Raw genomic sequence first — 26,478 nt, forward strand, 5'->3', positions numbered from 1 at the left:
ATGAGAGAGGGTGAAGGGGGAGAATCAGGAAAAAACAGTGGGGGGAACCTGATTTCTAATAATATAAAAATCAGATACACAGAATCACTGGAATGAGACTAGGATTGTTAGGATGGGGAGAAATGAGTAGACACTCTATAAAGAGGCAAAAGCAAGGAAGTTCAAAACTGGTTATCACAATCAGTCAACAAATACATGAAAAAATGTTCAACATCTCTAGCAATTAGAGAAATGCAAATTAAAACTACACTCAGGGGCTAGGGCTGTGGTTCAGTGACAGAGCACTTGCCTAGCATATGTAAGACACTGGATTTGATCCTTAACACCACATAAAAATAAACAAAATAAAGGCATTCTTTCCATCTACAATTTTTTAAAAAACACCACACTGAGGTTTCACCATACTCCAATCAGAATGGCAGTTATCAAGAACACAAGTAACAATAAATGTTGGCGAGGATGTGGGGAAAAAGTACACTCATACATTGCTGGTGGAACTGCAAACTGGTGCAATACTCTGAAAAGCAGCATGGAGATTCCTCCAAAAACTTGGAATGGAACCACCATTTGATCCAGTTATTCCACTCCTCAGTATATACCCAAAGGACTTAAGATAGATACTGCAGTATAGCAATGCGATCACATAAATGTTTATAGTAGCTCAATTCACAGTAGTTAAGCTATGAAACCAACCTACATGCCCTTCAACAGATCAATGGATAAAGAAAATGTGGTGTATATATACACACTGAACTATTACTTGGCCATAAAGAAGAATGAAATTATGGCAAATAGATGGAACTGGAGACTATCATCCTAAGTGAAATAAGCCAATCCCAAAAACCCAAAGGCCAAATGTTCTCACTGATATGCAGACGCTAATACACAATAATGGGGAGAGGGAAGAGAGGAATAGAAGTTTATTGTATTAGACAAAGGGGAATGAAGGGAAGCAGGGATAGGAATAGGAAAAAAGGTAGAATGAATCAGACATAACTTTCCTATGTACATATATGAATACATAACCAGCAACTTCACATCATCTATATCCACAAGAATGGAAAGTCATACTCCATATATGTAAAATATGTCAAAATATACTATACTCTTATGTATATCTGAAAAGAACAAATTACAAAAAAAGAACAACTGGTTATCATGTCCACACCCTGAACAGAGACTGTCATGGGGGTGGACAACCAAGATGAAAAAGAACTTAGCATAAGAAACCCTAACAAGACAGTGACACTTCCTTGAGGTTTCCTCTGACCTCAGAGTGATCACCATCTTCTGCAGCACAGTGTACCAAACATAATTACATGAACTTTGGGCCAATGACACCAGAAAGACACCTAAAAATTTTGAGTAGAAACCATTAAACCAGTAGGTAGCAGATTTAGGATCTCTAGGTGACCTCAGACCAACCACCCTCTCTTTCTGGGCCTTGAATTTGATGAACTTTACCTAAAAATGGAAATATAGCAGTTTCCAAAGGATAGGATATTAGCAAAATTACATGCATAATATGATTTACTATTGTATAACATTTCCTGTAAGCTTAGGGAGGAAGTTGTGGGTAGCAAGGAATTCTATCAGGAAAGAGCTCTACACCAAGTCTCTCTCCCCTTTTCATCCATATTCCAGAATTTCCAGAAATTAAAGCAAAATGGACTTTACTAACTTTGACATCTAAGACTAGGGCATCTATAGTTAAGTCCATTTCCTAATCAGAGCTCCTTAATTAAAGTTTGAACTTAAAAGGCTGAGCTTCAAACCAAAAGAAATGTTCCACTGCGTTTCTGCAAAAGATGTAAATATAAACATTCATAACTTTACTTACAAACATTGAATCAATTTTCTTCTATTTTGGCTTGGCTCAGATACAAGGCTGTCAAGCTTCAAGTTTATAGCTCCAGCTGTTTTGCAGCCTAACAAATGCCAAAATAATAAAACAAATCCTTCCCAATGTTTTCCCCACCATTTTGTTTCCTAACCCTTCATGCCTCAAAAACAGCTAAATCCAATTCATTTTAACTGCTTACTAAATAACAAACAAACAAGCCTGTCTATGAAATATGAACTTTGCGGGTAGTTGAGGGACTGGGGAGGATAATAAGTAGACAGAAAAGAAAAATAAGAAAAATGTGCTTGGTGGTAAAAATTATTGTTCAAGAAGGAAAACATTTTCACCTTCAATGATAGGGTTTGTGTTTTTAAAAGAGAATGATCTCAAAGGTTAGAACCTTCAGGACATAGAAATTATCAAACTGAGCACTAGGAGACCCAGATTCTAATCCCATTCTTGTCACTAGCATGATGTGAGTTCATAAGCATGTCATTCAGTCCCTCTAGTTTTATGATTTTCATCTATAAAATGAGAGGACTGGAGTGACTCTCTGACCTTTCAGTAATGAAACAGGTCAAGGGAACTTTCGATAAAGGGGCTGAAAATTTATCTGTATCTTTGTAGTTCCACAGTTTTGTCCTTCTGTTAAAAGCAGAAAAGATTACTAATGTTAGATAGATAACAGTTGGAGTTTCACTGTATCTCCAGGGTGGTTAACTGAGCCCCAGATGCCGGTTAGCTTTTTGCTTTTGATTTCACCAGGCCAAGGCTTAGTAAAAAGCGTTGAGTTATTTTCTGTGTTCTCTTATCATGGGAAAAACCCTGACATTTCCAAAGTGACTCTGAGCCATAAAGCTGTTTGTGTTATCCAATCTGCCTCTCCAGTTTTCCACAGACTGTCAGAGCTGAAAGGGGCCTTGGATTCATTAGGCCCCTCATGTAGAGCTGGGAGGCCTGGGAAGGGGAGGAAACACCTAGGCTCTCAGAGCAAGCCTGGGGCAGAACTAGGACAAGGACCTGTGTCTTGACTGGAGCCAGCACCCTTTCCATGGCACCAGGTTGCCCCACACCTTAGAGAAGCTAGTCTTAACTTTCCCAATGAGCACTTTAGGAAAACACAAGCTGAATGCATTATAGCCCCAAAAAGGCATCATTCTACTTTTCACAGGAAAACACAGAAGATGGCCAACTTCAGAATGATTTCTGATTTCCAAGTTTAAAACAGGATGTAATCTTAGCCAGTGAGTCTCAAGAGGGCAGCCCCAAAGGAAACTTGTACTTAGGTCCTATGATAAGGATTCAAACCAGGAAGGACATTCAGTTCAGAGAGTTCTTCACTGTTCTCATCTCATTCCCATTTATGAGGTTTAGAAAAATCAGCATATTTGGTTCTAAACCAAAATGATTCACTCAGTTTCTTGGGAGGAAATGGGGAGGCACAGGCAGGGAGTTTGAGGTTTAATTTGCATTAATTTGTTTCCACCTTTGAATTATTAACTAATCTATTTTTATCTAATTTTTGATACTTCGTACTGAAATCTAAACCACTTGTTCCTTTGATAAATGGAAGAAGAGGTGTAGGAGGGCTCCCTTGAGGGGGTCTAGAAAAAGCCTAGGTTACAAAGCTGATGGCACTTTCAAAGGGTGTGTTAAGAATGCACAGCCAAGAGGCTGGTACTGGGACCAAGCACCCACCCCATAAGATTCCTCTAACGCAGGCTAGACTGACAAAACCCACCGTGGGCCTCTGAGTGCCCTTACCTGAGTGAACCGTCGGACTAGGCACGTCTTCCCCACACCAGCGTTGCCAATTAAAACAATTTTGAACAGGAAATCATAATCTTCCATACTCATTTACACAGCTGCAAGGCAAACACAGGCAAGAGTGAGAGCAGCCCAGAGAACTCAAGCTGCACCAGCCCCATCTCCTCAGGAACAAGAGACTGGACTCATTTGAAGAGCAATTTAATGCTCCCCTCTGGTGGCCCTGCCAATGAGGGAGGAACACAGGTGTTTGGTCACAGACGGACTTCATTCCTCCCAGCTACATCATGCCACAGAAAGTAAATATCACAGACGTCCTTTCACCTGGTAACCTTTATTCCTCCAAGCAGTCAGTCACAAGTCCTCAGGTGATAAGATCCATTTTCATTCATTATAAGAAAAACATCATGGGTTGGGGCCGTAGCTCAGTAGCAGACCACTTGCCTAGCATGTGGGAGTCCCTGGGTTCAATCCTTAGCACCACATAGAAATAAATAAATAAAATAAAGGCATACTGTCCACCTACAACTGAAAAAAGGAAGGGAAGGGAAGAAAAGGAAGGGAAGGGAAGGGAAGGGAAGAAAGGGAAGGGAAGAAAGGAAGGGAAGGAAGGGAAGGAAGGAAAACATCACCAGGCAAGTAGGGCAGAGAAAGAGGGACAAAAGAGAGCCCATCCAGAGCTTAAGGATGTTTATGGGCTGTGCATGGCTCTAGAAAGAAGTACTAGCAACTAGGAGACTGAAGGGAACTATGAAGGATGCTTTTGGTTTCCTTCAAGCCCTAGGGGTCTTACCAGTAGAAGTTATAGTCATCTTGTCCTACTACCCCCACCTCATTCCTATACACTTTCTGCCAACCTCATAGATGCTACAGGGACCCTTAAGTGCCTATCTTTTCATTCTTCTGGGCTTTGGCATTTATCAGTTTCCTCTGCCTGGGATGTCCTCCCTCCAACATTATGAAGCCCTTCAAGGCCCAATGCAAACAGCTATTTCTTTCTGAATCTTTCACTAATCTTACTTAAGGCAAATCACTTCTACCATTCCTCTGTCCTAAAACTTCACTTCCTATGTAGTTATTCAAATATCTGCCTCATCCTTGTGGGAGGTGATTATGTCTTTCAACTCCATGTTCCCACCCTCTGGGACAGAGTTACCCTTAGTAACTATGGAGTATGTCTACTCCATAGAAGGAAAGAATTAATGGGCATATTGCTTAAGTATAGGCCTTAGTTTCTCCAAATATGCTGAAAAGAATACTATAAGCTGTCTACTTTAGAGGACTTTTTTTTTTTTTTTTGAAGATTTTAAAATCAACCTCTCAAGGAGCCTTGGTACCCTTTCCTGGTGAAAGCAAGTTACCTATTGAGTGTTACTATAATATTCTATCACCTGGAAGGCGAGCCAGTGTGTGCCCTCAAAACCCACTAAGCATAGTTAAAAACAAAAAAGTTAAATAAGTCATAGGTAGAATGGACCCTGTAGACTCTAGAGGGAGAGGAAAAGGACAGGGTGCTTGAGAGTTAGAGAAGCCTGAAGGTCACTCCTACCAGCATAACTGAAGCTCAAATGGCTGCAGGCAGAAAGAAGAGCCCCATGGATTAAACCTATCAAATAGCTAGGGGATTAAATCCCCCACATACAAACATGCTATCCATGTGGACTTCAACTGGCTCTGGGTAAGATGACTAGCAACCAAGCCAACACCTAAGTTCTCAGTTCACTATGACTGTGGAGGAAAACATTTCTTTGTGTAAGAATCTGGGTCCATAAGCAGTGGTTGTGCTGTCCATATGTCTGGCACTATGTGGCCCTATATGTATATTTCCATTTGTTTCTCCACGTCCATAGGCTGAATTCTCAGGTAATATACAGTATTCAGATATATTACATGAGCAAACAGAATAAAGAAAACTAAAGGTGGCCTAAAATCATAAAACAGCCAGACTTCAAGTTCCAAGGTCTATGTGTCATCAAAAGAACTCTAACTTTGGAGCCAAGAGCGATCCAGGTTCAAATCCTACCTGTGCTGCCTTCTGTGCCTTTGGGCAAGTGACAGTTTTCCAGAACTTCAACCTCCCCATTAATAAAATGAAGCTAGTATTACTTATAACATAATGGTGATGCTTGAAGAAATGAATGGAAACCTCAATAACAGGACCTGGCCCTTAGTCATCCAAACTCCTTCATATGACTCACAAGTTTTCCATCGGCTGATTTCCACCTTCATTGCTGGCCTCATCTCTCACCACCCTCCTTATAACCCACACTTGGGCTCACTGGATTTCTTCTCTTCCTTAAACACTGTGGGATTACTTTTCTCTTCAGACCTTCACACATACTATCTTTCTGCCCAGAACACATGACCTAACCCCCCATACACTCACCCAGTCCAGCTAACTTTTACTTCCCCTTTAGATCTCAGCTGAAACATCCCTTTCTCTGGTTACTTCTCTAACCTGACAGAGAGCGGCTTGGGCACCCCCTGCTGAATTACGCCCTCCTCATCTCCTATGGTAATACCCACCACACTTTACTGTAACTACCTGTCTCATATTTCATCCCCATCCATAAGCACCTCAGCATTACTGACACACTCATGACAGTACAGCATGAGGGTAATGAAGTATGTAACTGAGCCCTGATCCCAACCTCTCCCCATCATTATCATCATCATCTCAAAAAAGCCATCTAATATCACAACAACTATGGGGTGTTCACTTGGCATTCCTGAATGACAGATGAGCACAGAGAAGTGAAATAAGAAGGCGCTGAGGTCCAACAGGTGCCAACTAGTGGGGTTAAGATTCAAATCCAGAAACCTGGCTCTAGCACCCACATCTTTGAACCACGAGATGGTGCCTCTCACCATACCCAGCTCACAGTACGACCTCAAGAAAGATGTGATGAATTGAATGAGGAAGGGCAAGCATTTTTATAAATAGGATTTCCCTTTTCTCTTCCCCTCTAGCTTCATACTCAAAATTCTACCACATTAAAGTAGTTCAAATAAGAAACTAAGTCAAACTCCTCATAAATTTCAGGGATGTGATATGTCAGTTAAAACTTACTGTTAAAAGTGAAAAGAAAAGAAAACTCAAGGATATGCAAGGTTAGCAGGAAGATCCAAAGCTGTGTGGACCAGGACTCACTGCTCTCATAAGCCAATGAGAAACAGGAAACACGGGACTGGGCTGCATTCTTCTCCTGTGATTAGCTTGTTTGACACACATTTATTTTTCCATCTTTGCCTGATGTCAAAGGAACAAAGTAAGAAATCCAGAGAATTCCAAAAATAAAGAACTCAGAAACAGTGCTCCAAAAAGAAAGTTATCAGTGCCCAAATTATGTATCTTTATAAAGAGAAGAAAGAGGGGCTCTGTCAATGCTGTGTCACGTGGTTACCATCTGGAGCAAGTCAAAGAAAAAAGACACTTCCCCTTTCTGTAAGAAACTTACTTTCATGCTTTGTCGAATAAGTTTCAGTTTGGGTTTTTGTTGTTGTTGTTGTTTTTGGAGCTGGGGACTGAACCCAGAGGCTCATGCATGCTAATCATGTACTCTACCACTGAGCTATACTCCTAGCCCCAAGTATTTTTTAAATGAACCTCTGGGGAAAATGAGTTAGTCAGTTTAAAACTGCAGGCTTTCTGCGGCTTAAGGCTGGACTATAAACTCAAGATTACTTGCTTTGATTAATGTTCTGTTTCTAATAGAAAACACATGACTGAATGAAAGGGTTCACAGATTTTTTGGAAAAACCGTGCTTTGAGTAAGCCCTTCTGTTTGGTCCATAACATAACAGCCCAGGCATCACCAATCACATTGTGATGAGAAAGTATTCAAGGGGTGGGGGGAGACCCATTCAGAAGAAAATTAGTTACAACAGCCCTAAACTGACAAAAACTACACCTTGTCTCACATTTAGACATTCCAAGTGCAGGCAGAAAGAAGAGCCCCAAAATGAGTTGGATCAAGCACATTAGAAGCTGGTCTTCTGCCACGCACTGTTCTGGGTATTTCTCATTCTGTTACTGTCAATAATAAAAATAATAATAGCTAACACTTATTCAAAGCTTATTATGTACCAGGTACTCTGTCACATATATTTACACATTTAATCCTCACAACCCTATGATGCAGGTACTTTTTTATTATCATCACTAACTTACTAAAGAGAAAACTTGTGTTTCCTCTGCTGTTATCCTAGAGACACATAGTTAATTAGTGTTAGGATAGATAAAAACCCAAGTCCAATGGACTCCAGGGCTTTACTGCTTCTCCAACAGATTGCTGCTGTCTCCTGTCTTGTGACTGACAACGTCACTATATCTGTTATTAGGGCTGGAGTCTCAGTTGAATGGATCCCCAGGCTCCTTCAAATTGCAGTGTTCTAGAAACCCCGGCTCTGAAAGCATCACCCACATTGATGGGGCACACACTGGTTTCAGATCATATACTGCTCCTCACTGTGCCCCCACGTCCAGGTCTCTCATAGGAACTAGACTTAGACTTCCCTTGAATGCCACTCCCACGATTTAGTCACCATTCATCCATTTAACTAAATATCAGGCACAGGGGAATAAACAGGATCTCAAATATAATCACCACCATAGTTCTAAATAAATGGATATATGTATAAGATTCAAAAAGGAAAAAAAATGAAGGAAAGAAAAAAATCAACTTCAAAAAGATAATAGGAAAAAGCCAGGCGTGGTGGCGCATGCCTGTGATCCCAGCAGCTTGGGAGGCAGAGGCAGGAGGATCATGAGTTCAATGGCAGCCTCAGCAACAGTGAGGTGCTAAGCAACTCAGTGAGACCCTGTCTCTAAATTAAAAAACACAGACACACACAAAAAAGGGCTGGGGATTGTGACTCAGTGGTTGAGTACCCCTGAGTTCAATTCCTGGTACCAAAAAAAAAAAAAACAGGAAATGAAAACTAGTATGAAAAGCTTAAGAGGAAGAAAACCATTCTAAGCAACATAAATTTGGTAACATAAACCAAGTTTTAAAAGTGGGCTTAAGAAAACAACTGCATTCACTGTTGCACATCTGTGTATTTCCCCCCTTGTCCTCCGGGACTCAGCATAACAAGGTCAGCACCAGGTCCTCTCCTTCCACCTCTAACCCCAGACTCTAACCCACAATGTTTTGGGGACACTTGTCCCTGTTCAAAAACCGTGTGTCTCAGGCAGGTTCTTTTCCCTGCCAGGGCCTCAACTTGGTCTATAAATGGAGGTTGTTGGTGAACAGGTATCATGAGCCCTTCCATGACAGCATGTGGCACTGTTCTCACACACCACTGAGCTGCAGTGAGGAAACCAGGAGGCCTGCATCTGCTGGAAAGAAGAATGAAGTTTCCTTAGCCATAAAATGGGGGCAATAAACATTAGAACCTGTATTACCGAGTTGAGAGGAAAATAAGATAACATATGGAAAATGTCCCTTTTAAAAATATAGTAAAAAATTTTTAATTCTTCTGTCAAGTCATTTTTACCAACTGCAGAAAATACAGACAAACACAAAGAAAAAGGAAGCCATTCATAACCTTTCCCTACCCATAACTCCTCCTGGTATAATTACAATTAACATTTTGTTGTACATCCTTCTAGTCTATTTACATACACTTATGTCTATGTATATTTTATTACAAATGTTTGGATTTAAAAAACAAAACCAGCATTATAGCACCATCTAAAATTTTTTTTTATTGTTTACAGTGGTGTTTTCCAAAACCCCAAACAGAACGTAGAGTCTACAAAATAAAACTCATTACCAGACAATTCATCATTCATTCAACATTTGCTTCTACCATAACTACTCAAGGAGGGTTTGAGGAGGATGACTTCACAGTGACATAACTTTGAGAAATGCTAAATACTGTAATCCAATCCTGGAGATTTAAAATGTTCTGAATCCCAATTAGAATAAGTTATACTCCATGTATATATGTCAAAATACACTCTACTATCATGTATATCTAAAAAGAATTTTTTAAAAAACAAATTTTCAACAAAAAATAAAATGTGAAAATTCCCATGGTAAAGGAAACTGGCTAGCTTTGTTTAGTCCAGAATTTATCCAACATGATTTTAGCTGAAAATTCTTTTCTCATATAACACCTTTCAATATCCCCTGCTACGGGGTTCCATGATACTTGAGTGTGGTATTTAAGAATTTTGTATTACTTAAAATACTTAAATACTTAAAATTATTTAAAATCAGGGCTGCCTAGGTAGGGCTGCCAAAGAAAGCCAAGACACCACTTAAGTTTCAGTTTCAGATGGCAACAAGTAAATTTGAATGTTTGTTCCAAATGTTAAATGAGATAAACAAATAACTTTTTAAGATATAAGTGTAGCCAGGCATGGTGGTGCACACCTATAACCCCAACAGCTTGAGAGGTTGAGGCAGGAGGATCACAAGTTCAAAACCAGCCTCAGCAATTTAGTGAGGCCCTAAGCAACTCAGCAAGACCCTGTCTCTAAATAAAATATTTAAAAGAGCTGGAGATGTGGCTCAGTGGTTAAGAGCCCCTGGGTTCAATTCCTGGTACAAAAAAAAAAAAAAGATGTTGTTTATTTGAAATTCAAAATTAACTAGGCAGTCTGTATTTTATTTGCAATCCTACCCAGGGAAATTGAGTAGCCAGGTCATAGCAGAAACAGAGACCATAAATACACACCACTCCCACTCAGAACTGTGAAGGAAGATGGGCAGCACATGAGAAACAAGGTATCTCCGCCAATCCAAAAGAGAAGCAAACAGGAATAACAAAGGACAATAAGCAAAATTTCTAGAAGGCATTACTAGGCTGGGTTTCTTTAGAGGCAGCCAGACTCCAGGGTCTGCGTTTAGACCAGTATACGGGGTCTCTGGAGGTAAGATGCTTCCTCCTTGACAATTCTAGAGCACTCTGGACCTTCCTCAGAATACATTCAGCCTGTGTGTCTGCCTGGTGAAGGGGACTGTCCTCTGCATGTCTATCCTCCCCTTACTGTCCTTAACCCTCTACTCACCTTAAAGATAAGGACTGTACTCCAACAAAACACTCATCTCTGCGAACCCCATTGCTGTCTTCAATTAGTATACATTGAATTGAAAGCCTCTGATCCATCTTTCAATCTAACAAGGTTCTGTCCCAGGAAGCTCATTATTGCTTAATTGCAAGGAGGCAATTACTAACCATTACTATAATCAACAGCTGCAAGCTCACTTGCTTTACATCAGCTGCTAATTTCATGTTATTGCAAGTTAATTATTCTCCTTGGTCATGGATGTCAAATACCCACCTGTGCCATGGCTGCTCCTCATTCATCAGGCCATAAACTCCCAACATTTTGTTACATGGCTCTTTACAGTTTACAAATGCTTTCACATGCTTGCTTTAATATGAACCTCCCAACAACTTCTTGACCTAGTTTTTATTCATTTTACAGGTAAGGAAACAGGTTTAGGTAATGAAATGTCTCACCCTAAGTTACACAGGAGTGAGTCACAAGGTGACAATCCTGGCCACCCAGAACTTCTCGTTGCCAAAACACACTGCTTTCCCAGGTTCCTGGGTACTTGGACCATGATTTGAACATACAGAGTACAAAGAACAGTGCTAAATCTTTTTCATACATCATCTTATGTAATCTTTGCACTAGTCCATTAGATGGGAATTATTATTCATATTATATAAATAAATTGAGGTGCAAAGAGGTTAATTTATTCAGAATCATACAGCTAATAAGTAAAAAGTGCCTTGATTCAAAATCTTTAGAAAATGAAAGCATGAAAATACTAGAATGTGTGTGCACAAAATCTTAAAAGTGTGGAATTATTCAAAATCAAGTCTAAATTGCAAAACAAAATGATTAATTTTACTAATTTTAAAAAATTTTGCAAAACAGTAAAAATGAACTGACTGCAATATCTGTAATACATGTAATTGAGCCTCATTCCATTAATTGCATAAAGAATTCTGTAAATAAAAAATCAATAATCCAATAGAAAAATGGGCTAAGGACATGAGTAGAGAGTTCACAAAAAAGGAAATAAAATAGCACTTAAAAAAAAAAAGATCAGCCTCACTCATCAGTAAGTGCAAACTAATTTTGGAGCTAAAATTATAATTAAAACAATCAATTTATAATGAAAGGTCATTTTTCATCTCAAATTGGCAGACTTCATTCTGTAATGGAATACAGAGAAATGAGGCATTTGTGTGCTACTGGTGGAAGACAACTTAAATGTGGTGTAACAAACCCTTGCTCCAGCAACTGCATTCTAGGAATCCAGTATACATCCATACTCATTGACACATTGATACTTATGCCTACATATGAACAAAGGAACATGTAATAGGATGTTCACTATGGCTGTACTGCATTTGTAATAACAGTTATAAAAACAACCTAGAAGTCTCTCAGCGGGAAAAAAAAAAGGATCATGGTAACTATAGATGGCAACTGTATGTCAGTGGGCCACACAGCCTGCTTTGGATGTATGCAACGTGTATTAAATGAAAGAAACAAGGTGTGTATAACATGGAAAAAAGATAAGGACATATAGTTCTATATATGTTGATTTATAAGATATTTTTGGAATGAAACAAAAGAAACTGGCAACAGTGGTTTCCCCTGGGAAGGCTGTAAGAGTTAGGTTTTTCTAGGAAAAAACAGAACCTCCACTCTTGAATTATACTCTACCCTTCCATTCAGTCTCCAATAATGCTTGAAAGGCAAGACAGTTTTCCTAATATAGTAAGAGAGGCCCTTAAAAAAATCTGTTTGGGGTTCTCTGTTTCTGTCTTTTTCTTTGTCTGCCCTCTTGGGTCCCGGATCCAAGGAAGAAATGCTTCACCAAAACTCTGGAGTTGCCTTTTCTAGTTCACTGTGTATATCATTGTTTTCTCTGTTAAAGCATGCCTCAGTTCAGCAACTCCCTAAAAGGAAAATGCATTCTTTGAGAAAAACATCCCTCAAAACCAAGTATCCATCATATAAAAACCAAAACCAATGGATCAAACAGTAGTTTGTGACATTAATAAAAAAAAATACATTTGTACATCTTGGAAATTGCTCTCACTGCACTTGACACAAAATCTTCCTGAGTAAACATGAGGAGTCCATCTTTTTCTCCCATTTTACAGAGATGGCATTTGAAACCAAGAAAGTAACTTGCCTAGACCAGTGGCAATAAGCAATGAACTACATGGTCCCCTGACTCTGAAGCAGGGCTGCTGCCAGGACAAACAAGGTCTGCAAACAAAAATCCCTACTGGGAAAGACCACAGGCATAACTACCGTGGGTGGTTGGCATGAATTCATGCCATGATTAGGGGTGGAATAAGGACAAGGGAGTTCAAAAGCAGGCCTTACAATATTTTTAAGATGTGCAAAGAAATAAAAATTTAAAAAAGCAGATCTCTATAATATTATTTTCAAAAATTAAGATAATAAAATATTTTATTCTTGGTATATGTTATCTTTTATATTCTCATATTTCCTATAAATACAAAATAGATTTGGGATTCCAAACATGAAAGAAAGAAGAAAATTAACCTACAAAATAGCATTTCATTAGAATTAACCAAAGCAAACATCTGAATTATCTTTCAGTGTTTTCACTTGTTATAATGAAAACCACACAGATTTGGTTTTCCATAGACAGGTGGAAGGGGAAGGAGGGATCACTGCTTAGAACCCACTTGGGCTCCCAATCAGTTCCCTGGGTGGAACCAATTTGTTTTGCATGATAGCACCTGGGAGCAGGTGCTTATCAGAGAGACTTGCATGCACCTGGAAATACTGGCATTTTGTTTCCTGGGAGAAGAAAAAGGATACCCTTCCCACTCACTAATCCCTCTCCAAGTTGGGGAGTTTCTGTCTGCAGAACACATTTGTTGAACAGATCTAAAAGTGGTACTTCCAAATCTAACCTGCTGTTTCCATCTTTTGCACAAGCAGGCAAGGTTCCCTCTGTGGTCCTCCTTCAACAATAAACAATACCACTGCAAAGAGTTCTGGGGTTTTTGCCCCACTGCCCTCCCATTTGTGTTTTCTAAATCAGGGCCTGTGTCTAATCTTTCTTCTGCAGAAGCTTTTCTGTGCCTGTTTGGCTGGACCGGAAGGGTCCCCTTATCAGCTTCCTCAGTCTCCTCCCTCAGGCTGTGCACACAATGCAGCCAGGCCAGGCAGCCAGAGGTCAGGGCCAAGGCCCAGAACTGGGCTCAAGCATTTCCCCTGATAGTCCTCCGCCCCAGCAACCAGAGGCCTACCAAGGACAGAAGTGTCTCCTCCACAGCAAGGAGACTGTCAAGTGTGACCAGACACTTCCCTCCTCTGTTCAAATACATTCCCTCCTCACGGGAAGCAGGAGAAAAAGTAAAAGCAACCTAAGTGTCTACATGATCTGACACCCAAGTGGATGAAGATAAAATACAAGAGGAATTCTCCCAAGTTTGTGACAGTTCCTTTGGCATGCAAAAAAAAAAAAAAAAAACTATCTCTCTAAAGTCCAGACACTTTTTACACACACTGGCTCATTTCATCCTTAAAACAGTCCTGTTAGGCAGGGTTCTGTAGGTACTGTCACTATAAGTAAGTTTTTACATCTACAGAGCACTTCTAGTTTGCTAGGTGCTTTCCTGTGCATTATCTTGTCTGTATCCTGGCAAATTCCTATGGAGAAGACATGATACAAATTCTTCCTCAAGGTGGCCTGCAATACACATACACATACACACACACACACACACACACACACACACACACACACACACAAACAGAGCACATGCCCTAAGCCACCTGCTGCCAAGGCCTGCAGATTTTTTGTCAGAAATGTTGTTTGAATGCCCTATGGCACCACCCTTGTTCCTGCTGCACCAACATGGCTCAGGCCTGGTTAAAGACTTCTAAACCAGGTTCTCTGTGGCAAAATGTTTTTCCAAAAGTGCCTACCAATTCTCAGTCTTGAGAATGAAGTTTAAATTCCTTAGGTTAATATGATAAGGCCTTTTATAATCTGACACAATTTAACTCTCTCCAATCCCCATGTCCTATAAGCTCTATTACATAGATTTTTCTCTTTTTTCCAAATACCCCATGTCCTTTCTGGCTTTCATAGCTCTGCACATGCTCTTCCCCTCCCTACCTACCTTTTCTCCTGTTGAAGAATTCCTTCTTCTCTTTTAAGAAGCTCAGATGCCCCCTCCTCTGTAATTTTATTTCCAAATCCTACCATGCAGAATGAATGTCTTCTGTTTCCAACTACCCTCTGTAAATAAAATAACCCCAGCACCCATCACACTGTATTGTAGTTATCCATCTTCTTTCAACCCCAAATTCCTCAAACTAGAATCCAACAAGTTTTTATTGAAGAAATAAGTTAAAATGGGGAAATTTTTAAGCAAAAATAAGAAATGTTTTTCAAAGAGTTCTTGATTTCAAAAAGTCTAAGAAATCCAGAATTCAGGTAAACAGGTGCAGGCCACAATTTAAGGACGAGGTAGAAAATACAGATGGGTTAAATTCACCAACACATGGAATCTGAGAGGGATCCGCAATAAAAAATAAATAAATTTTAGGATTTTTATCCTAGGAACAACATGACCGGGGACCAAAAAAAAGCAGAGGTCCAAACCTCATTTAAGATAAATAAATGATAAATGGCCACTAGGGTTAACCTAGTGAAGGCAGGAAGACATTAACAAGTGAAACATAAAGAGCACAACTTACCTCAATGGCAAGTTTTTAAAATTCATCAGAAGCCTGACCAAGTGGGTTAGGGGTGTGGCTCAGTGGTAGAGGGTTTGCCTAGCATGCACAAAGACCTAGGTTCAATCCCCAATACCACATAAATAAATAAATAATCCCGAGGCAATTCTTGAAGAAAAAATTAAAAAGCCTTAACAAAGTCCATATCCTTTGACCCAGCAATTCTGCTTCTAGGAATTTTCCCAAAATGATTCTAAAATGTACTCACAAAAAAGTTCATTCTGATAAATCTCAGACTAGACCCCAAGGAGGAGGAAGGAATAAAGCCTCCATCTAAATGTAGAGAAGTGGTTATGCCTTTCACTGAGTCATATGATGTAACATCATGAAATACATGCTTGGAAGAAATACATTTTTAAAATCCTTACCTCTGGATGGGGGGGTTGTGAATAGCTTATTGTCTCATTTATACATTTCTATATTTTCTAAATTTTCAACAGCATGAATTATTCATTAAACTCTCATAGTAGGCAATAGCTGCTATGCTCAGCCTGCTTCCCTTGCCTCTTCAGGCTCCCTGCTTGCAGTCCTTCCTCCACACTGTGGCACAGTACACTGCAGATTATCACACACAGACCTAAGCTGTATCTGTGCCACCATGGACTCCTAGAGAAACAAGGGTCGGAGGAAGGAGGGGGAACACTACCTCAGCAATGCACAGACTCTGCTGCCTGTGAAATGAATGTGGCCTGGAGAAAGTGTGGAAAAGCTGAGTAACGCCTCCAAGGAGGGGCTCCATGGCTGCAGAAATGTGAATCTGTAGTGCTTTCAAACAACAGGGCCCCTCAACACAAACCAACTATTCATCTATTACGTGCCTGTCTGCCAAGGACTCTGCCTTCTGTTCCTAGAACAGAGGAAAAGCTGTTGTGTTGTACCAGCTGTGACACGGTATGCCTCCACTAAGGGAGCAAACCTCCTTAGAAGTCCAAGAGTAATGGAACTTGGCGTTTGTTGCTTTAGATGCTTTTAATGTGACTCCACTGCAACTTTCGGAAGAACAAATCTGATCATGTCATTCCCACACTTAAATCTGTTCAGTGGCTCCCAGCTGCTTCCACACTCATCTGTAAGAGGAAGCATAGTGCCCTGGTTCAGACAGTGAACTTTGGAGTCAAACTGTCTGAGTCAGAATCCTACCTCTGCCCTTTATGAACTGGGTGAGACCTTGGGCAAGTGTTATCCTCTTGGAGCCTACCTTTCTTTATTTCCAAACAGAGATTTTAACCGTATGTACCTCATAGGGTGGATATGTGGATTAAAGGAATACAATGAAGCACCAAAAAAAAGGAGAGCCAGGCATACAAGAAGCACTCAGTGTTAGATGCTGCTGCTGTGATTGTTACTGTTAGAGAAAGTTCAAATCCCCTGGCAGGGCACATCAAGCACCCGTGACCAGGCCCCTGCACCCTCTCCAGTTTTGCTTCTCATGACCTTGTGCCAACATCTCAGTTGAGATCACAGGCTGTGTCAAGCTCCAGAGGGAAGACCAAGACAGGTTGGTCCCATCATACATTTACTCACAGGGCTCTCCCTGACTGGTGTGCAGTGGGTCTCTGAAGACTCCCGCTATGAGTCAGTCACTCCCCACTTTGTGCCTCTTATGTTCCTCAGGGGACTCTTCATAGAAGCTTTATTACACTCCTTGGTTTATGTATCCTGTTTCCTCCACAGGTCTTAAGGACAGAGTCCCTGTGAATTCCTGTCTGTATCTCCTCTGCCTCGCACTTCAGTAGACTCTAAATAAATGTTTATTAAATAAATGCAAAAGAAAAACTGACCAATACACACTAAAACTGGGGATGCTTTTCAGAGAAACTCAACACTAGGAAATCAAATCCAAAAACTGTCACCAAAGGAGAGTTAATTGGCAAAGATCATATAACCAAAGAGAAGAAAAAAGTGATAATTTCCCAAGAGAAAGCTAAGTCTTGTTACAATGCAGTGACTTTGTACTGGGAGAGGGGAAATCAAAGTGACATTATAAATGGTTCTAACCTAGCTGATATTGACCATTCATTAAACAGTGCTTTTTAAAATCCTTCTTTGGAAAAAAAAAATATCTAGAATCATAGTTGACTGGGGAAAAAGGCAAAGAGTGCTGGTTATTTAAATATAAAATACTATAGAGGACCAGACTACAAGAAAAAAAGAGAACAAATCTTTGTTGAATGTCTACAATAGCCGGATACTTAAAAATAAATACAGTTTTTTTCTTATTAAACAATATGTGCTAGACACAGATGTATTTACTTTACATGCATTTATCAAATTAGACAATGTAATGATTTGGCTTCATTTTTATCATCATTATATCTGTATACACAACTCTGAGACATAAGAATTAGCCTCTCCATATTGCAGATGAGAAGAACATATTCAGTCATGCTATAACTTTATACTAAGCATCTACTTACTCTGTGCAAGTCAAAAATCCAGGAGCAGGGACAGGATGATGAACATGCAGACAAGATCCCCCCTCCCATTCAGCATAATAAAGCAGCACTGAATGCCTTGGAAAATGAAAGCATACATAAGTGAACAAGAGAACTATCAGATAGTGACAGGTGCTGTAGAGAATGAAAATAGGACGCAGGGATTATTTTAGTCTGAGTTGTCAGAGAAGGCCTTTCTGAAGTGGCTATATTTAAGATGAGATTTGAATAAGAAAGCCACACATGCAAAGACTGGAAAAACATTTCAGGCTCAAAGATCAGCTAGTGCAAAGACCCTACAGTGAGGGAACTTGGCAGAGTCAAAGAACCAAAAGGAGAGACAAGGCTGAGTGCATCATCAAGGAAGTGAGGGCAGAAAGACAGATGTGGGGCAGGTCACGAATATCGGGGAAAGCCAGCTTGAGGAGTTTGGATTTCATTCTGAGTGCAGTAAGAAGCCATGGGGTGGTATGGGGTGGGGGGGATGTTAAGAAATGGGACACAAACCAATTAACATTTAAAAAAGATTTCTCAGGTCTCTACAAAGGAGGGTGTTGTGGAATGAGTACAAGTATAAGCAAGGAGACTAGTTAGGAGGCTACTGCACGTAGTCTAGTTGAGAGACAGTGTGGCCCAGGCTAGGGTGCTGGCAGTACTGAGGAGAAAAGAGAGAAATTTGGAAAAAGTTTTTGAAGACAGGACAGAACTTGCTGAAGGACTGGCTGAGGATGGGTAAGAAAGAAGAAAATGAAAAGCAATGTCCCTGTGTTTTGGCTCGAGTATGTTGGGGTTGAAGGCACCACTTACTGGGGTGGGATCAGGAGAACAGAAGTCTAAAGTGGAGGCTGCTTCAAACATCCTCTTTTGGCTGTGTGAAGCTTGAAATGCCTCCTTAGACATCTATGTGCACATGAGTCCAAGGTTCCAGAAAGAGTTTGAATCATTAGCAAATGGATGTTATCTAAGGCCACTGAATTAAGAAAGGATATCTATGGAGAGTGAATAAATAGAGAAGAGGGGCCCATTTCAGAACCTGGTGCACCCCATCTGTTAGAGGCTGAGCAGAGCCCAGAGAGGTGGAGGGGACCCAGGAAAGTAGAGTGTCACCAAAACTAGTGATCGGTTTCGTCAAATGCTGCTGAGAGGATAAGAAACAGAAACAAGTGACCTTAGATTCTACAATTGAAGGTCACTGGTTGGCACAGACAAGCACAGTCCTGATAGAATAATGGGAAATTTAAAGTCAAAGTCAAAGTTATAGGCAATTTATAAGTTTTATCAGAAAAGGAACAGAGAAAGGAGGAGTTAGTGTTAGGTAGATACAATGTCAACAGATTTTTAAATTAAGAAATGAATTTATTTGTAATATATAAGAGATGAAATCAGAAAAGATTTGTGAATTGGGGGAGTTAGTTTGTCTTGGTAAGAAATACTAGTGCACGAGTATTTGCTACCAAGGATTCTCTAGTAGTGAGGGTAAATTTAATGTTGGCAGAGAGATGGGGGTATAACTACAAATTACAAAGACCTACAAGACTTAACAAAGTTAATGCCTGAGGTTTTAAGAAAAAATAAAATAAAAAACTAGTAGGCAAGTTGCTGGAATACTAATCCAGGTCTGTTGTGACTCCTAAGTGTATCCTCTTTCTGTCACATCATTAACTTTAATATATACAGCAGCATTTGCAAAAGATCCCCACTCCAGGCTCTGAAGATAATCAGAACAGAGTTGGAAGGAATCTTTAGAGAACTTGAGAGAGCCAACGCAAACACACACCCCCTTCTCACTTCTATGTGAGCAAGCTCTGTTCCTCATACAGACTTCTATTATTGCATTTTCTCTCAAATGTCACTTATGTTTGCACATCTGGCAGGGGTCCTACAGTCAGTAACTACTTAGCTGTAGGACCCTCGATGGTTGCCCTTTTTTGTTCAGAGTGGGTTTGAAGAGGGAAGGGGCACTAAGAAAAATCGCAGTGCAGTATAAGTGAGAAAACTTCAGGGAATAAACTCTCCAGTACTTAATAAAGCACTAAAATGATTTTTTAAAATACCATTTATGTACTTATATTCAGCAAAGATGAAGATGAAAATTATAGTACATGATCATTTTGCTTCTTTCCTCTGTGCCTGGCTATCTCAGGTAGTAAGTGGCTGGGAATGTCCTAGGAAGTAGCCTTTTGTCACCTCGTCCCCATGACTCCTCTGTTCTGCCACATGGCAGCACAACCCCACCCCGCTCCCAGCCATTCTTTTCCTAGCTTCCAATTGCCTATCCTCCATTGCTTCTTCCTTCAGGGCAACAGAGATACCATCTCCCCCACAAAATTCTTCCTGGCTTCTCCTCTGAAAATTTATAACATGGGGTTCCAAGTTTCACTTAAATTCAGCTTTTGATCATATTAGGTTATAAAACCTTTCTGGGGTTGGGGAGATAGCTCAGTCGGTAGAGTGCTTGCCTTGTAAGCACAAGGCCCTGAGTTCCATCTCCAGCACCACAAAAAAAAAAAAAAAACCTTTCTGGTTCAAATATCAGAGCAGGGGTAAGAATACTTTTCAGTAGGCAATTCAATGCAGTGTTGGCCACTATCACTTTGAGAGGTTAAACCTTGTAGTGGAAAGATTCAGATGGATTTGATTTGAAATTATGACTGTGTTCCATCCCTTACAAACGGAATGACCTTAGGCAAGTCACTCTCTGATCCTTGGTTCCCCCATCAAGAAAATGGGAATAACGTTACCTACCTCAAGGACTACTTACTATGAGATTTAAATATTTTTGTAAATCATCTGCCACACGGTACCTAGCACACTGTAAGTGCTCCATAAATATTAATTCGCTTCCTCCTAATGACTTTGTAATATGTCAGTTTTATCTCTTCAACAAGATGTTCTTGGAGACAGATAACAATTTACATATTAAATTGTCCACATTCCCTATCACACAGCTCAACACATGTCGGCACACTTCTTTTTTTGATTTCATGTAAAAATGATGGTTGTAGTTACACCTCACAGCAGACCAGGATTTCCCCAATGCTGGTGCCTGGTAAATTACATAAAACTCACCCAAAGAGTTTCTTAAAAATAAAATTGCGGGGGCTGGGGAGATAGCTCACTCGGTAGAGTGCTTGCCTTGTAAGCACAAGGCCCTGAGTTCAATCCCCAGCACCCAAAAATAAATAAATAAATAAAAATAAAAAAATAAAATAAAATTGCTACATCTTTTTTTTATTTTTGGTGGTGCTGGGGATTGAACACAGGGTCCTGTGCTTGCAAGGCAAGCACTCTACCAACTGAGCTATATCCCCAGCGTGGAAGTCCATTTTGTTAATCTTCAATATGTGAGAAAAGGCTTTCTATTTTAATTTAGATATTTTTTATTCTCTCTCTCTCTCTCTCTCTCTCTCTCTCTCTCTCTCTCTGTGTGCACTATTTAAACTTTTTATATGTATGCTTTATTTTGTAATTTTTAAGGGAAAAAGAAAAACCAGAATCAGAAGTGGAACCTAGACTATTGCAAAGAGGTTCTTCCATTAGTAATCAATATTCAAAAATATAAACTAAGTAAAAGCATTCCCTGGTCACAACTGGAGAAAGATAGTCTTATAGTAGATGATCATTTTGGTTTTTGTATCTGACACAATAATTTTGTTGTCTCAAACATTTTTATTCTTGGAAGATAGAGCGATGCTGAAATGAGCATTTGGAATGAAGTGTTATAATGTCTGCAACTTACTTTCAAATAGTTCAGCATATATGAACACATACACATATATACATACGCATATATTTGAGAAATAAGGCCAAAATGTTAAAACTCATTTAATGTATTTGTTGAATAGCTGGATGTTCATTTTATTGCTCAATTTTTCAGTATGAATGAAATTGAGGTTTGGGGGCTCAAACCTCATGCATAGAAGTTAAGTGCTCTGCCACTTACCTACACCCCCAGCCCTAGAATATTTCATAATTACAACTTGGGGGATAAATATTTTCAGGTGATCTGTGACAACCTGATTTACAAACCAGCGCTTTCACCTACGAGATTTATTCCTAGAGTTATGAAAATAAGAATTTGGATATGTATGACATTTTACAAATGCTCTAAAGTCAACAATATTTAAAGGAATCTTATGTCACTACCTCTCCATAAAACAGTCTCCCAATTAATGTTCATAAACCTATAAGAGCAGACTTAAAATGTCAGTTAATGAAAGAAGGGGGGCACATAAATACAAAGCCTAAGACTTGAACTTGACTCCTCTCTGCTTTCTAATACCTGCTGAATATTTATCAAACCAGTCCCCTCCTCCCCTCTTGTCCTACCACAGCCCAGGGACAGACTCCATCCTATCTCACCTACAGAACTGGTGAGACCTGCAGCTGATCGCCCCATCTCTGGCCCTACCTAGCTCAGATTTACTTTCCCACAGCTTGGCACTAGCTAGACCGTTAGGTCTTCTGCTACAAAGCCCATGGTGGCTTCCCGTGATTTTTGAAATCAAGTCCAGAACGCTTCAAAACCCTCCCAACTTCTCCAGCCATACTTCTTAAACATCTCATACTTAAAGCGCCAGTAATGCTGAATTTCTTGTAGTATTTCTTACCCTTACGCTTTAGTTTTCCGTTGATGTTTCTGTGTTTGTTTCAGTTTCTTCTGCCCCAGTATGTTTACTCCACCTTGCTTATGCACCTCTTTCCTCCTTTCCTGGATTTGCCACCTTCTACCTCTCCCTTCCCACCTGCCACACATAGCTCTCCTATCTGATTCTCCCATAAGACCTTGAACATAGTTTCATTACTACAGTTATTCCAGTGTTCATAATTATTTATTTACAGAATTTTCTACTCTATAAAATGGGGACTCTTTGGGAAAATGGCTGAATTTAGTTGACTGATTGATTGATTATAGCCCCACTACTTCCTTCTACTTTGTTTTTCGATGCTCTATTTCTTCATCCATGAAATGGAAGAATATCATCTACTTGAAGGTTAGGATTAAGTTTTACCATGCAAGGCTTACCACAGGCACACAACAGACCTTAAGCACATTTGATTCACAGTCTCAGCATCTCCTGTTTTTGGTTTCCAGTTCTACCCTTCAGGAGCAGCCTCTTACATTGGTCCTACATACTCACTAGGAACCAGCCATCTGTTCACGTGCCTGAGCCGTCAGGGTCTCAGTCTCGGGCTCCCTGATTGCCAGAGCCTCAACTCTAGGATGACTCCACCAAGGGAACAGTGCAGGGCTGCAAAACATTTCTTGAGCACTTTTGTGCAGGGCACAAAAGGGAGGGGGTGGGAAATAACAAAACACATCCAAGGAACTGGGGAGAGGCAGGGACGCAATTAGATGATGCAGGAAGTACAGTTCAAAGAAGGAAAAGGTTCTGTATCTCTGTAAGTAGATAGGAAAGCCTTGGAGGAAGCAGCACATGAATAGGACCACAAAGGATGGATTCAACCTAAAGAGCTGTTTCCCGAGTTACACTCTTGATCCTGAAAAGAAAAATCAATTTAGGATATGCTGCCTAACATCCAGTCCTCTAGGAGGTTCACAGTGCATAGTAACAAGGCTCTGGGAAGTCTTGAAGCAAGAAAACCCTATTTAACTGTGTTCATCCAATATGCCAAGTTTGACCACTACTTTCCCTATTTCTTTCCTACTGAAGGATATGGTTAACATCTTGGGGAACATACTTGAAGAAACAACAGGTTAAGCGTTATCCTTTCAATGTTATATATTTGCATTTTTACCAGGATCTCACATGGATAATACCTTATCATCAGACTTTTCAAGAACATAATTGGTAATTTCTAAAACTCTCCTGACATTTTGTCCAAAGGGGAAGAGCAGTGGAACACACTGCAGAACTAAGTAGCTGTCTGGACAGAACACATTCTCTCTTTCTCTAGTGTGAAGCAGAGTATAGAACACGGGCCTTCCTCTTGGGGAGGGGAACAACACATGTCCACTGGGTCCATTCTTTCTTTGTTAGGATGTTTACACTCAGAGAGTCACCCTCCCTCCCTCCCCAACCTGCTGACTGGGTAAAAAACACCAGCAAAGGGGACAACTTGTATAACAAGCCCACAAGGCATATTTTACTCTAATTTTACCAAATAGTCCTGCTTGAAAAAAGACAAGAAGGAAAGGGGCATTGTATGCTTATCTGTCTCCACCCCCAGAAGCACAATGCTCAATTATCCTTTCAGTGAGGTTACAAATGTCCACTGGCAGTGAGGCCCTGTGCTCATGACACAGTGACAAATAAGTATTCCCAAGCCCTACTTCACAAGCCAACAGGGCAGAGAGAGGTAGAGAGACCGCAATGCAGCAAGCAGTGTGCAAGTGAACAATTCTGTAAGAGGTGAGGAGAAATGCCAAGGAGGCACAAAAGCAGGACTCCTTAACTTTGCTTGGACTTAAAGTCAGAAGAGGCATGCTGAACCCAGAAGACTTCTCCTAGTTCTTAGAAGATTAAAAGGGAGACTCCCAGGCAAATACATACATACCCACATAAAATAGGGTTAGAGAGTAGAGTAGAATAGGATAGGATAGGGCAAGAATGAAAAGATAAGTAGCCAATTTCTGGAGAAGGTGGCACATAGAACAACTGCATCTAATTTTACTTATTCCCCAAGCCACACAAAAACTCAGTGAAGTGTTTCTTTTACTCTTTTCTAACAAAACCTTACAAACACAAAGACAGATGAGAAAACAGAACCGTGTCAAATTCTGGAAGTTTGGGAAGCAGATGAACAAGTAGTAAATGACTTAACAGACTCAAGAAATCTGTATTCTAAGACTGGGGTTGTGGCTCAGTGGTAGAGCGCTTGCCTAACACATGTGAGGCACTGGGTTAGATTCTTAGCACCACATAAAGATAAATAAAATATAGGTACTGTGTCTATCTACAACTAAAAATATATTAAAAAGAAAAAGAACCTGTATCCTAAACCAAATTCAGGGGAAGCTGAGAATTCAGCCGACTGAAACCATAGAATCCTTAAAAAAGCACAGGAACTGGCAGTACCTTGTACTCCTAGGGCAGAAGCAAAAAAGGGTAGGATAAAGAACACAAGAAGGAAAGCTACTCGAGAAGTTAGATCCATAGATGCCGCCTCCTCACGGAATTTTGTAGACTCTATCTCTGGAGAGCATAATACAGAAATGTTTAGTATTTGCTTGAAAGAATCTAGGGAAGGGGATTTGTGGATTCAGATGAAACACAAACATCCATCCACCGACACCTGGCACACATGAATGTTGAATACACGGTAGTTCGTTGTACCATCCTCTCTACTTTTGTAAACCTCCAGGATTTTCCACAATAGAAAGTCAGAATGTCTCTGGTCTGGGTATACCCAACAGAACTGAAGAGGAAATAAAACGCATTCATTAATGTGTACTGAAGTTACAGGGCAAAGATCGCCCTATTCCTTCTCCTCTTGACCACCTGAACATCATCAGGTAGAATCTACCTCTGCAAGGAGACAGGATGCCAGCAAGGGAAAACTTGAAGGTGCAGACCCAGAGCCCACAGAGACCGCCCTGCAGCAAGACTGAACTAATCATCTACATCCTGCATTCAAAGTTTCCTGACAGCGTTTTTAAACAGCTCTACTAAAATATAATTCACAAAGTACACAATTACCCTTTTAAAGTACACAATTCAATGTTTTGTAGTATAGTATAAACATCACCACAATCAATTTTAGAACATTATCCTCTCCCTATCCCCATTAGCAGTCACTTTGCATTCCCACCTCTCCCCAGCCCCAGCCAACTACTAATCAATCTACTGCCTGTCTGCAGATTTGCCTATTCTAGACATTTCATATAAATGAAGTCATATTCTATGTGGTCTTTACTGAGTAACTTCTTTCACTTACCATAATGTCAAGGTCTTAACAGCCTTTTTCCTCTCTTTCTTAATCAGGAGCAAAACAGCCAAGGATCACATTCGGAGTGTCATTTTGTGAAAACCACTAATGAAGATACAACCACAGAAAGTGCAGAAAAGCAACTTGAAGGAAACAGATACCATTGCGGGGAGGGAAGAATTAATGTTCTTACAAAAATGAAATAAAACTACATTCATGAAACAAAAATAGGATACTATTAAAAGGAAATACTCAGAAACTAAAAAGTGTTCTTAGAAAATGACAACATGATAGCAGATTTTTTAAAACTCAATTAAAGAATGGCAAGATAAATTTGAGGACATCTTCTAGAGAGCAAAATCAAAAGACAAAGATATGCAAGACAAAAGACAGAAGTTAAGAATATTCTAGGGGACCAATATCTGAATAGTTGCAAACAGAAAAATAAAAGAAAAATCATAACAACATAATTTAATAAAAATTTGAACTTAAGTATGCAGGTTGCAGCCAGGCACGGTGTCGCACACCTGTAATCCTAGCAGCTCAGGAGGCTGAGGCAGGAGGATAGAGAGTTCAAAGCCAGCCTCAGCAATGGTGAGGTGCTAAGCAACTCACTGAGACCGTGTCTCTAAATAAAATACAAAATAGGACTGCGGATGTGGCTCAGTGGTTGAGTGACCCTGAGTTCAATGCCCAGGACACCCCCCCCCCCGCAAAAAAAAGAATGCAGGTATCTAGGTTGAAATGGCCCTGTACACCAACACCAAGCACAGTGT

The 26,478-nt window shown here is 40.1% G+C and overlaps 1 protein-coding gene across 5 annotated transcripts in view; it reads right to left on the bottom strand.

Moving 5' to 3' along the window:
* The window catches only part of Rab30 (RAB30, member RAS oncogene family), a 79,951-nt gene that overhangs the window by 11,625 nt on the left and 41,848 nt on the right, over positions 1 to 26,478 (bottom strand). For 2 of the 5 annotated variants that reach the window (XM_047516434.1, XM_047516438.1), the window contains exon 2: positions 3,608 to 3,708. In XM_047516434.1, the coding sequence (XP_047372390.1) occupies positions 3,608 to 3,700 (93 nt within the window). In that variant the 5' untranslated portion in view covers positions 3,701 to 3,708. Of the gene's footprint in view, positions 1 to 3,607; positions 3,709 to 3,934; positions 3,963 to 8,912; positions 8,949 to 10,631; positions 10,726 to 26,478 lie in introns of those variants that run through there. The other 3 variants (XM_047516436.1, XM_047516435.1, XM_047516437.1) reach the window with 3 other exon arrangements.

This window comes from Sciurus carolinensis, chromosome 11 (genome assembly GCF_902686445.1).
Source record: "Sciurus carolinensis chromosome 11, mSciCar1.2, whole genome shotgun sequence".
Classification (NCBI taxonomy): Eukaryota; Metazoa; Chordata; class Mammalia; order Rodentia; family Sciuridae; genus Sciurus; species Sciurus carolinensis.